The sequence below is a fragment of the Petaurus breviceps genome, unplaced genomic scaffold, assembly GCF_028583685.1.
Source record: "Petaurus breviceps papuanus isolate PSGF00001 unplaced genomic scaffold, PetGlider_PUasm1.0 214, whole genome shotgun sequence".
Classification (NCBI taxonomy): Eukaryota; Metazoa; Chordata; class Mammalia; order Diprotodontia; family Petauridae; genus Petaurus; species Petaurus breviceps.
This window is the reverse complement of record NW_027185863.1, coordinates 8,450,083-8,463,544: the sequence shown is the minus strand read 5'-3', so window position 1 is coordinate 8,463,544 and position 13,462 is coordinate 8,450,083. Positions and strand designations below refer to the sequence as shown.

Below are 13,462 nucleotides of genomic sequence, written 5' to 3'. Positions count from 1 at the left end.
ACACAGATTAGTAAATGGCCTTAGTCTTTTTCATACTTCTAAGTGATTAAGGTGCTCTAGGGTGATTCCTTTCTTTTGTGAATGCTACATCATCATGAATGTTAAAGTAGAAGCATCTTCAGATTTGGAGACAGTAAACCTTTCATGTAGGACCTTTCTGGGTGACCTTGGACAGATTACTACATCTCTGACTTCTCAGGTACTTTCCAGTTCTGTGATCCCATGACTAGCTTATAGAACATTCTAGATGAGTCTCAAAGATGTCTCTACTGCTTATTAGCTGTATGACTTTGGATAAGTTGTTTAATCCTTCCAAGCAGCAGTTTCTTTATGTATAAATGAGAAGTTGGACTAGATGATCCTTAATATATCTTTAACTGCCAAGATTTTATAACAACGTACTTAGGCTACAGGAGTTTCTGAGAAGGTAAAAAGTATTTCCCAATGCTTATTTCCAGGTTAATTGCTGATTTCCTCATGGCTGCATAAAATAATTAGGGAAAAGTTAGATTTTTGTCATGCAAACCTGTTGAAGTTCCAAAATTAAGATATATGCTGTTTAACTTGCTGGATTCCATAGCTGGTCCAGTTTTAACCATACTCTGAGTCTAGTTAAGTTGTATGGTCTCCTCCATTAAAGTCCTACTGTGATGCCTCATCATAGAATAAAGGTGACCCAGAATTCCTGAAGGTGATGCCAGGGTAGCACAAGTTATGGTACATTCTACCAAGTTAGAAGGGCTTTCTAATAGTCAACTCCGTTGACAGGCTGTGACTCTTTGAGAACTAGACTAGATAAATCAGTAGAGTCTCATCACTTGAAAGTTTAATACTTGATTTCTTATGGCCAACCCATACTTGAGGACCACTAAATTATGAAGGGGTTTCAATTTGTCATTAATGATTGTGATCATGTCAAATGAAGTGATAGATGTTCAGGCATTATTCTAACAGGAGTGCTCCTGGGGCAACCAGGTTTCCACTGTCAAGGACATTTGGGAATTCTGGGGATTCCCTCCAAAGTTCATGGAATTGTCACATGGGACAGGGATTCAGTTGTTTCCTTTGTGTTCTTCTTGGGTCTCTTAGGAATGTCTCAGGAATGACTATTTCTATGGTCCTTAGAACTACAGGGTGGTACAGCAGAGCTCAGCTCTCATCCTTACTACCTATAATGTTAGGCAAGTCCCTTAACACTCCCAGGACTCAACTCCTCATTGGTAAAATAATGGAGTTGGACTAGATTGCCAACTTCAGTTCTGTTCCTATGATTCAGGCCTCCTTATAGAATCAAAGGAGTTACTGCTAATAGGTGCAGATTCCCCTTAAGGAACCCATCCGAAACAAATGGAATCCCATTAGATTTAGTAAGAATTAAACTAATCACACATCACTGAATTCCTCAGATTGGAGCAAATTTACTTTATACTTATACCATGGAAAGTTCTCTACTTCAAAGGATTCTGTATCATACAAAATAGCTTAATATATGCTAAGCTAAATTGTTGATGTTAAGATATACATTATAGAATCATAGCATCTGAAGAGATGAAAAGAAATTTAAGGATCACCTAGCTAATCTCCTATCCCATGCAGTCTTTTTACAACATTTTCAGTGATGAACCACCACATCCTCTAGTAGTATATTCCATTAATTTTCTCCCCCATACTTGTGATTTCATTAGAGAACTGCCAGTGAAGAAAGTCCCTCTGAACTTGCTCTTCAACTTAGAATCTTAGAGAATTGCCTGGGGGGGAATGGAAAAGTTAAGTATCTAGACCAGGGTCATACTGCCATTAAAAGGCAGAAATATGTGAAAATCTCTATTCATTAAACGTTCACTTACTTCTATTTCCATTTGCAAGCAGCTCTAATTATTAACAAGCTTGACTTTATATTGTGATAAAATCTGTCTTTTCATTAAATGCTAAAGCCCAGACAGAATAAACATATTTTATACAAAAGTACTTTAAGTATTTGAAGTCACCTATTTAGTCTTAATATTTCCTATGCAAAAAGGTACACACACACACACACACACACATATACACATACCCATATTAGCATAGATGGTAATTATCTACAAAACGAGTGATATGATTTGCAAACACAAAGAAAATTCACAAAGTTAGTTTACATTTGGAGAAACTTAAGAGGAAGAGTGAAATTGACATTTAAAATCCATAAGTAAACATATAAGATACCAAAATAAAAGTGAAAAAAAACCTTATGGTGTAGAGGAATTGTACATTTTTAGGAGGGTTTATGATTGACTGTGATTTGTACCTGATCTACTGATGGTTTTTTAAATTAAAAAAAAAAATTAAGGCATCCTTCTGTTTACAAACTATCTAAAGGAGTCACTTCCCAACCTTACTGCATCAGTGGATGGGGAGGAAGGTCAAAGTTCCTGACAAATATGACAATCTGTTACAGAAAGACTATAAACACTGACAACCCAAAGAAAACTGAGCAAAATTCTAGTGGGTAACTTTTATTTTGGCAAAATGAAAGTTCAACTTATACACAAACCAAACTCTCAGACTCCCAAACTTTTACTATATATATATAAAGACAAGGCATCCTGGCCCCCAAGTTTTTAGGCATAAGACACAATAAAATGGTATCAAATTTTCAAGTTATACAGGCTAGCTGCAGTACACATACCATAAAAAGTTAACAGAATTAATACACATTCAATAATATCAAGTGTACCTATGACACATACACACGTTCATTTTTTGTATCACAGTTTTTGAATAAACATCTTTTAAAGTATCCAATACACATATATCCATGAATAGGCACAACTTTATGAATTTCAGGTGAATACAAATAATTTGATTTCATATTCTCTTGATTTGGAATTTAAAAAAACAACCAAGAGGAAATGTAAAGTGACAAAAAAGTGAAATATATGCTACAAATTTCATAGCACAGAAGCACATTATGATTAGGCAGATTCAAAGAAACTCCTAACTGGAATGATTTTTGAGAATGATACTAATATATTTTTATGTGTAAGCCAAAACAAATACTTTGGTAGGAGGGGGAGGTAAAAGCAAAATATTTACAAATTACTAGATCTAAAAATAGTTGGAATATTAAACCCACAAAATTCTTCAAAATAAAATATTCTGTTCAACTAGGTACCACTCCTCTATTTAATAGTTTAGTATTTTGATTGTTCAACAGTACATTCAAATATATTTGTATTCTAATCAAAATGTTATTTAATTATATTTATTTCAAAATAGGAAATGCCTGGACCATGGTAATCTTTACATTAGTAAGTAGAGGGTTAAATTTTTTAGTTAAGATAAATCTTGTCCTTTAACTTATAGTTTTAATGCAAATTAGGAGCTGGGAATTCACACTTTATTCTGCATTATTAGACATTTTGAGCTTCATTTAACTGTTTTCCTTATAAGCTATACAGATGGTACAGAGTAAATTTTCTTCGCATAAGAAATCCATTTTTTTCCTTGCACAAAGATTACAGATTGGTCCTTGACCTCCCTGTGTGAGTAAAAAGTGCTTTTTAAGCAGTGATATGCCCCATTTTATAACAGCAAACAAAAAAAAAATAAAGGCACCAAGGAATATAGCTTACATTTTTAAAGGATAATTTTTTATGTGTCTTTATGCAAGTTACATTCCTCATCTAGTGAAAGATATTACATCAAATTGTTGCTAATTTCTGTATGTTGAGATATAGAACTCTAAATGCAGTAACTCTGCAAAGTCTACACTGGTTAAACTGGTAATTTAGGGGAAGTTCCCGTACTCTCATTATCTCTACCAGAGTAGGTGGGTGCTTGTAAACTTGCAACAGAGGACCAGAAATGCTATATATGTGAGAACTGCTAAATGCACAACTGCTTGGGTTAGCTCATCTTAGAATTTTTTCTAATTCAGTGACAGAGGCCTTGATATGCTTTTGAGCTAGATTCTAAAATGAAATAATAAAGTTATTCACTTTTCAAAAAAAATATATATGTGTGTAAAGGAAATGTAATTGGGAACCATACTTTAAAGTCTTGGATTTTAATTGGCATTTATTTTAATTTTATGTACAAAGGGATTGGACAACCAGCAGCATTCAAAATATAGGACCAGCCCTGAATCTTATTTCTTGAAGGGAAAGTGCCATTTTTAAACTTGGAAGATTCACCCCACCTGGCTTTTAATTGACATCTTCCTTTAGTATACATATCTATGAACTTCAAGAAGCTGTTAAGATTAGCTAATGGGTTTAGACTAAGATCTTAAAATGTGCAGAACATTACTTCAGTGTATAGATAAGAAAGTTCTATTTGCAAAAAAATGAATTGTACCTTAAGTGGGAATTATTTAATAGTAATAGACTATTAAAGTCTAAATAGTTATTTCACAGGCTCATGCTAGTATATTGCCAATTCTAGCTAAGCATCTAAAAATCAGAAATTGTTTCTTTAAGCATTTCCACTCCAAGCACCATGGGTCAAAAAAGCAAGGCCAATGGTTAAATGACCCCTGGATTATTAACCAATTTAAGAAGTAATGATCAGGAATATTTAACACTTAAATTGATTTAGGTCTGACTAACATACTATTAATTTATTACATGACTGGGTGCTCAGAGTGTGCTAGGTCTACTGGGTGAAGTTACTAATGATGCACCTGAGTGCAGTGCTGTTGTATACAGTTAGACGGAATGTAACAACTCAAAAATAAATGTACTTAACATTTGAGTTCACAGTGACTATCAACTGAAATCGGTTTTTAAAAATAGTTAAACTGCTACTGAAGACTCTCATTTGCACTCACAGATGCATCAAAAATGATGTATTTATGCATAAAACTCAGTAACAGTAAAAAGTAACATTAAAAAGTTCTTCCCACTTTAAGTTCCTGTGTAGACCCTAAAAACCAAAGATCTAGAAGAAAAAAAATTTCTAAGGGGAAGGAATCTGTTGGCACTGATACACCTCGCCCAAAATAAGCCAGTGTTTGTAGAGAAAGCCATTTACGGAAAGGTTTAAAAACCAAACTCTGTCGTTTGTTTATACATGGGTTTACCAAAGGGAATGCGTGACCTCTTTCCCTCTCCTTCCCCTCCCCCAAGTACAGAACACGGAGTTTATTTCCTTAATCTTTTCCCTCCCCCTTGCTATACTTATTCCTAATTCTGTTTGACACCCCCAATTCTTATGCCAAAGGGCACATACTATATAAATTGTGCCCAAAAGATTAATTTTTACCCGAATACATTGGACTTCGGTCTCAGTTTGAAGGAGGATGTGGAGGAGCTGCTTTTAAGGGGCCTTTCTTCCTCTGACAGTGGCTGTTCAGGGTCCCTGAGGGAAGGAGTGCTGTGAATGATCTGTGTTCGGAACCGGATTTTGTTGAGTCTGGGTCTCATCCTGCTGCTGTTGCTGCTGCCACCTGAGGCTTTGCGACTCACTGACTTGCCCCCGGCCGACCCATCAGCCAAGGAATGATGGTGGTGATCTCCCCCATCCTCCAGTACGTGAGAGAGTTTATATGTGATAAGATGCGAAGGGAGCACTTTAGAGAGCTTCCAGCGACCACCTCCACTATCCGAAGTGCTCTCTCCATCATCATCTTCTAGGGCACCCACCAAGTTCTTGATCTCTTCTGCGATGCTCTGGCTCAGGTACTGAGAGGCCTTTTTCCCGCTGTAATCCCTTATGTCCACGTCTGCATCGTAGGCCCCCACCAGCAACTTCACTACCTCCACATGTCCGTGCATTGCAGCGAGGTGCAGAGCTGTATAGCCTGCGCTGGTCCGGGCGTTAATGTCTACCGGTAATTGGTGCTTGTTGGCAAAGTTGACCAGCATGGCCAGGAGTTCCTGCTTTCCGTGTTTGGCGGCCCAGTGAAGGCAGGTGAAGCCGGTGATGAAATCACGCTTGGCCAGTAACCCAGGCTCGCAAGTAAGCAGTCCTTCCAAGCTGTCCCATTTACCATCCGAGGCAGAAAGCATCCAGGCATGTTCCAGAGGGTCCAAGGCCACCGACCCGGCTGCGCTTCCTTCCTCCTCGGTGGAAGACGAAGCTAGGGAAGCGGTGTCCGAGTCTCCACCACCTCTGGTGGCACGGCCCCCACCTCCGGAAGGGCCCCCAGTGTTGTTTCCCCCAACAAAGAAGCTCCTCTTAAGCTGCGGGGAGTTGCCTATCATGAGGTCCAGCAAATTCTTGCGGCCAGGTCTTGGAGTACTGACTCCTCCTGGGGAGCTGCACAAGTCTCCCTCCTCCCAGTTTCTTGGGAGAGGCTCTGACTCTTCTCCACCACAGGAACCCTGCGGAAGCCCCCGAAGCAGAGGTACATTGCGTCTAGAGTTCTTCCTTCGGGCCCCGACGCCCAGGGGCTGCACCTGCCCCAATCTCAGCAATTCATTCCTGCAGCTTTCACCCGAGAGTAGTTGAGGTGGCGATTCCTGGTCCTCTGACCGTCCACTTTCCTCAGGGGTGACCTCTGGGAGCGGGTGGTCCCCAGTGGAAGGAGGAGCGCTTCCCTCCAGTGACTCAGGTCCATCAGAGGTAGGCAGGTCAGCGCTGTCCAAAGGGCCCGGGGCCTCTTCTAGCTCGGATGCTTCCGTCACCGAGATGCTGGGCACTACCTGGAGAGATGCCTGAGGCGGTAACTGCAGCTCCTGTCCAAGCAACACGGGGTTAGGCTCCCCACTTCCGGGGGAGATTGGTGGGCTACGAGCATCCTCGTTTCTCAAGTCCGCCAGTCCCGCTGGAGGTGAGGGATGATGCTCACTGCCCGCCCCAGGTTCGCCACCCTCGGGGTTCTGGGGGGTCGGGGCCCCCGCGTGCACAGGGGGAGGAGGTCCACCGCCGCTGAACTTCTTCTTCAGGTACACGTACTTGGTCCCGTCTGCAGGGTCGGTTCGGACCGTGGCCACAGCGTTCACGAGCTGTTTGAAGCGCTCCCGGGCCCGGGCTCGCTGCTCGGGCTCGCCCCCCAGGGCCCCTCTGAAATGCTCCACCAGCTCCGCGTTGCGAGCTCGGCCCCCTCTTTGGGTGAGGAAGAGCAGCACCGCCTCTTGCCCGAGCTCCTCCATCCTCTGCTCCCCTCCTCCTTTCTCCCTTGCAAAGGGACAGTGGGGCGGGAGGCGGCTCAGCCTGGCCCCATCGCAGGCGGGAAGGGCAGCTTGGCTAGGGGGAACCTCCTGGAGAAAAGGGGGCGGTGGCTCGAATCCTGCGGGAGCTGGACGGCGGCCCCCGACACGCGGGCTGGCCCCGAGAGACCACGAACGTCTGCTCCGGAGCTCGGTGAGACCAGCCCCAGTCAGTGCCTCCGGACGGACAGACGCCGCGGTGTCTGCATCTGCCTCCCGCAGCGGCTGCCTGGCCACCACCTCTACTAGCAGCAAAAGCAGCAGCAGTCGCCCCAGACCCCGCCCCCCTGCTCCCGCCGCCCCGCCCTTCCCCTACCTCCCTCCTCGGCTGGCTCCTCCCCACGGGCTCCGCCTCACTTCCGGTCCCGCCCTCCGGCCGGGCATTCTCAGTTACCACTGTGGTTACCGAGGGGCTTGTGGGGGATGGGGCACACATTCTCTCTACGTTCCCTTTATTGTTTTTACACTGGACGTTCTCCCCGCTTTCAGAAAACAGACCCATCCCCCCCAAACTCTTCCAGACTCTCTTTTGTCCTTCTCCCTCTCCGAAACATCCTGGGGCTTCCTGCCACGAATGGAGGTTCGCGGCCTAAACCAAGAAGGGTGGCGAACGGCGCGGATCACCCCGTGCCAGCATACCCCTCCCCCCGTCCTCCACTGGGCTAGCGCCCAGCGCCTGGTTGCCAGCCGCGTCACGCTAGCGCCCCCAGCTGGACAGCGCCTCCGCGCACGAAGACCTCTCTCGGGAGTCTCCCAACTCGGCCCCGCCCCGCTCCCCGTCCTCTGGTGGAGGCCTTTCCGCTAAGGCCCCGCCTCCTCCCTCCCTCGGGCTACCGCCCTCAATGAACTCCGCCCGGGTGTCCCGCGCCGCTAGGGGCTCTGGCTCCACCCCTCTCCGGCCCCGGGATCCCGCTCGCCTAGTCCCACCCTCCCCAGGAGGCTCGCTCCAGACTCCTTTGCGCCACCAGTTCAATTGTAGCCTCTGGAAGCCCCCGGGCTGTACCCGGGACGACTTCGGTGCTGCCCACTTCACCTCGTCGCTACTCTGCTCCGGGGCTTCCCCTGCGCCCTCGGAGGCCAGAGGGCGCAGTAGCTGCGGCAACGGCGTTCTCTTGTCCCGCGTCCCGGATCGTGGCCAGCTGCAGGACATCCCCGGAGACCATGACTTCCTCCGATGTGGCGCGGCACACGGTAAGTGCCGCCTCCTGGGCATCCTCCCGGGAGCGGTGCCAACGCCTCCGAGCGCGCCCAGGAGGGGGAGGCTTCGGTCCTTGGCTGCTGTGTTCTGCAAAGAGGTTATCTTCGGAGACCCCCACCCCCCACCCCCGGGAGTCACCCTGGACTTGTCCGCCGGGCTCTCCTCTCGGGAACCTCTCCCTGCCCACCCTCCGGATCGCCCACTCAGCCACTTCCTTTTGCTTCCTTTCGGCTCTATCAACTCTGCTTGTTGTCACCCGAACCTCCTCTCCCCCCCAGTCCCCTCACTTCCAAGCGCGCTCAGGGGTCTCCTCACTAGCAGTGGAGAAGGGGCGCGCGCCGACAGACAAAGCCCCACGGCCGGGGGAGGGGGTGCGGGGCGGGGCGGGGAAGACTCCTGAGTCCCGGAGCAGGAAACTTTCTCGCAGAAATGGGTGGGAGCGGTCTGCGTTGATGAGGTTGCGGAGCCTTTAGAAAAAAGCGGTGCAGGGATATTAACTACTATTAACTGTCTCTCTACTCAGAGGAGACGTCCAAACTCTCTTCTTCCTACCGCTGTGCATTATGAGGATAGATCTGTGACTACAGGGTGCAAGCTGTAATTAAGAAGGCAGGCTTGAGCGGTGGAATTAGGAGGGTGCTTTTGTATTCTGCGTGTTAGGGCTTTAAGGAAAGAATGGAGTGGAAATTTGTCCACGTTTATGTTGGAGGGTAGCCTGTTTGTTCTCCTGTCTGTGGAAAAATTAAGACCTGAGATCTTGTGCTATTAAGCATTTGCTTAAAAGTTTATAAGTATGGAACATATAACTTGCAAATTGTGAGTGTGGAAAGTATAATTTGAAAAGTTAATAAAAGTAATAAAATGTTTGCATGGACTTCAGGTTTTCTTGTTAGGATAAAGCAGAAACTTGTCCTGGCATTCAGGGCCCAGTTTACCCTTCGACCATTTCTACTGTAACAGTACTCTTTTGGGATCTTCTGCACTACTCATAGACCGTATTCTTTTTGGTGCCTTTGCCCTCTTCCTTATGCCTGGTATCTTTTCTGCAAATCTGGACCATCCTTTAAGGCTGGGATCATATTATGCTTCATAAGGGTGCAAATATTTATTAAGCATCTACTACAGGCAGGGCATTGTGTTAGGTATTAGGAATACAAAAGTAGATAAAAAGAATACAACCCCAGTTCTTGATCAAGTCTATCTCTCCTGTCACAGAAGAATGCTATAGGATAGATTGTAAAAAAAAACCACAACCAAAAAAAAACAACAAAAAACCAATACTAGACAGAGGGGCAAGCTCAGTGCAATGGTCTAAAATGTAGAGCTTTAAGCTTTATAAAACTTGATAAAACATTTTAACATAACTTCATAACACTTTTATTCTCCCAGTTGCCCTGTGGTTGTTCTTGAAGGAGGTTTTCCCATTTTAAATATGAAGAAATTAAAACCCAGAAATGAAGTAAATGTGACTTTGGAACATAGAGATTTAGAAGAGATCCCAGAGATCACTAAGTGTGACCTTTCTTTTAAGAGAAGAAACTGAGTCTTAAGAGAAGTCAGGTAACCTACCTAAGGTCACACAGATTGGAAGCTGGGGTGGGAAGTGAATTTGAATTTAACTTCGAAGTCTTGGCACTTTTCCATCACACTCCACTATTTCTTGCTGCCGCTCAGAACTACACAAAGTAAGAAAACACGAGGAGCTAGATATTGCATAGCTTACTTTTATATATTATCCTAAGGTATGCAAAGCCTGTCTCTGTAACACTATTTTAGCATTTCTTCCCCTTTGTCCAAAAAAGCAGAAATTTCTTATACTGTAGATTTTTAAAAGTTGTGCTTTGTTTTATAGCACTTGTCTGAGTCTCCATAAGACTGTGAGAAGCCTGAGAGCAGGGGCTGGTTTTGTTTTGCTTTTCTCTGTAGCTGGGTGTCTGTTACTGTCAGTGTGTAATAAATGCTAGGTGACTGACTGACTGACTACCCTAAAAGTAGAGTTCTGTCATGTTAAATTGGAAAACACATATGCATAGAAGCACTCACTGTCCTCATCAGTAAAATGGGGATGTAATGTCTACTTCATTAGCTTTTGTGAGAATCTGGATAATGTTATGCCCTCATAGGATTATAATTTAGAGTGAAAAGGTCCTTGGTGACCATCTCATCTAACCTTGTTTTACAGTTAAGTGCTCTGGAGACTTTAAAGTGTCTGCACAAATGTTAGTTATTATTCTCATAGGATATTCAGAGCAGGACAGCTAAATGCTGATTAACAAATGAAGAGTCCAGAGGTTTAATTAGTAGTGGACTTCAATCTATCACTGTCTAGTTTAATTTCCACTATTACTTCCACAGGTTATAAAAATCTGCTATATAACACTTTGTTTAACTTGCAGCTCTCTTTGATCATTAAGCTTCAGAAAATATCTTAATCTAGAAACCTTATTCATAACTGAATCAAATCAAAACTTAGTCCAATTGAAGCTTTCTATACCACTGCTGATTTTCTTATTTCATGGCGTACCTAGTGTCCTTTGAGTCTGACTTGATTTTAAAAATCAACTTATTATTTTTTTTTGCCTTTTTTGGAAGGCAGTTGGGGTTAAGTAACTTGCCCAAGGTTACACAGCTAGTTTTTTTGTGTGGGTGTTAAGTGTCTGAGGCTGGAACTGAACTGGGGTCCTCCTGACTCGGGGCTGGTGCTTTAGTCACTGTACCACCTAGCCGCCCTAAAATATCATCTTATTATCTCTATAATTTAAGTGTTGTTTTTGTTTGTGAACCGGATAATATTCCTTTATTTGGTTCCTACTGAAGGTAGGGTTTGGAAGGTTTTGTTTTGGGGTATATCTATATCTATCTAACTTTTTTCTGGTTCTTTGAAGAATGTCTTTTACAAATTAAGGATTGTCATACAGCCTATTTTGCAGAGTTGGAACTAAAATCCAAATTTTCCCGACTCCAATGATGGTGTTTTTCTATCCAATATACTATACTCTCTCCCATGTTTATTGCTAACTTCTGTGATAGCAGCAGGACTTTGTGTATTTTTAACAAGTGCTTGCTTGCATTTTCCTATCTTTGGAGAGCTACTCATAATTTTTCATCAAATGATAGTTCTGTGTCTATTGACTAGTTCTGAATAGTATTATAGAAATCTCATTTCTATTTAAGTTATTGCAAACCTTGGATTCTCTTATTCTTCTCTTTCATTTCCCTTTGAGTTTAGTAAATATCTGCTTAATTGAAGATAAGCTTTTGCAACTGTTTTCTTAATTTTGTTTTTTCCCCTTCAAATACTTTGTCAAATTGCAGAATTCCTGCACCAACACCTTTTTGTTTTGATTATCAGACTATCTTAGCTACCCTGTTCTGTCTCCCTCTCTCTCCTCCCCCTCCTCCCCAATTCAATTCCTATCCATCCTTCAAGGTCTGGCTCAAATCTCACCTCCTCCATGAAGTCTCCCTTACTTGTTCAGCCAGCAGCGATCATAGTACTGCCTCCTGCCTGTTAACTCACAGCGCTTAATGACTGTTACCTGTGTGCTTGGTCACATGATCCTTTAGGATATCTTTTGTAATGTCATTATTGACTTTATGTGTATATGGTTTTCTCCCCAGTAAATTTATAATTAACTTGACGGCAGGAAAAACATGTTTGTTCTGCAGATAGCACCTTACTCCTGAGTTCCTGGGTGGTATTTGCTGAGTGAATAAATTATTAATTCCTTACAGGCATCCAGGGGCTTTAGTTTGTCAGTGTTTTTTAAACTCCTCTAATGTCATACTATCATTGTGTGCTGTTTTCTGTCTATGTTTTCTAGTTTATTCTATTTCTTTATCACATGCTAGCTCCCTTTTTTCCTAAAGGAATGTTCAACATGTAAATAAGTAGGCACGAAAAAAATATGCATCTTTGTTGAAGCAGAGTGTGTTGGCATAGGGTACTGGAAATATAACCTGAATTCCTAAATGTAGAGGATCTTCATAGTGCCCTAGTCTTTGCATAGGAGATAGAACCTGGTATGTAGCAGGTACTTGCATTTAACTGAGTGGTCGAGGACATTCTGTTAATGAGACTATGTTTGTTGTTCAGAGCATATGACATTCATTGTTCACTCTCCTTTACCTTCTAAATAACTTAAAACAGAAAATCTTCCGGGATCATGGAATGCACCTTAATCCCAATAAAAGTGAATGGTGCAATCCACCACAGCAATTGAAACAACTTAAAACACATGTACTTCTGTAATTTTTGTATGGCCATCCTATAAGAAATCCAGGATTTGAATTTTTAGCACAGCGTTATTGGGCTTTATATTACATTGCAAATTCAATTTAACTTGTAACAGGAAACTTAGTAGATTGAATGGGGGTGGGGTGGGGAGTAGGGGACAGTTATTCTGTTCCTAGCATCATTACTAGATGTGTGATTTTGGGCAAGTTACCAAATCATTAATACTTCAGTTTTCCTCTGTGGAATGGAATTTATAATTTTTCAACTAATATGGAGAGATTAGCGTAATAATCCTCACAAAAAATCTTACTCTGTTGCCTTTCTTGTGCAGTGTAGGTAGCTCTGTGCTTTTGAATGTTTGCCAGTGGAATGGAAACTCTGGCAGGTCCTATCAAGTCAGAGACCTTTTAAATAAGGGTTGGCAATGGAACCCCTTAGAGGATTACCTAGTTAAGGTAGGGAGGACTTATTATCAGGGTTTACTATCAGGTGATGAATTGTTTTGACCACAGTGACTCATAAAGGTAGTCTGCTTAGGTAGTGGACTAAAATTCTGGGATTCATGGGAAGAAATTGTGGCTTGGACCAGTCTCTTCTCCCAGTATGACTGAAATCTTATGGTCGCCACTGTTTCAGTGTCTATTGGACCCTGCCAGCTCCTCTCTCCCTCCCTACATCTCTCTAAGACCTGGCTGTGGTGTATTTATGCAATAGCCTTCTGGAACCAGAAGGTTCCAAGAACCATGCCTCAAGAACTTCCCCTCTCTAGTCCAACTTCCCCTCAGGTGTGAAATCAATCTTCCTCAAGTACAGGTCTGACCTTCATTCTCCACCCTCATCAGTTGGCTTCCTGTCACCACCAGGATCAACTATAAAGTCCTGTGTGATGTCTAA

At 43.1% G+C, this 13,462-nt stretch overlaps 2 protein-coding genes across 3 annotated transcripts in view; one reads left to right on the top strand and one right to left on the bottom strand.

Moving 5' to 3' along the window:
* SOWAHC (sosondowah ankyrin repeat domain family member C) overlaps positions 1-7,416 on the bottom strand; it is a 36,458-nt gene extending 29,042 nt beyond the window's left edge. Inside the window, exon 1 of the mRNA XM_069094047.1 lies at positions 5,245-7,416. Within this exon, the coding sequence (XP_068950148.1) occupies positions 5,245-7,076 (1,832 nt within the window). The 5' untranslated portion in view covers positions 7,077-7,416. The remainder of the gene's footprint in view (positions 1-5,244) is intronic.
* Positions 7,417-8,160: 744 nt separating this feature from the next.
* The window catches only part of SEPTIN10 (septin 10), an 80,103-nt gene continuing 74,801 nt past the window's right edge, over positions 8,161-13,462 (top strand). For both annotated transcript variants that reach the window (XM_069094043.1, XM_069094045.1), the window contains exon 1: positions 8,161-8,324. In XM_069094043.1, coding sequence (XP_068950144.1) covers positions 8,295-8,324 — 30 coding nt within the window. In that variant the 5' untranslated portion in view covers positions 8,161-8,294. The remainder of the gene's footprint in view (positions 8,325-13,462) is intronic.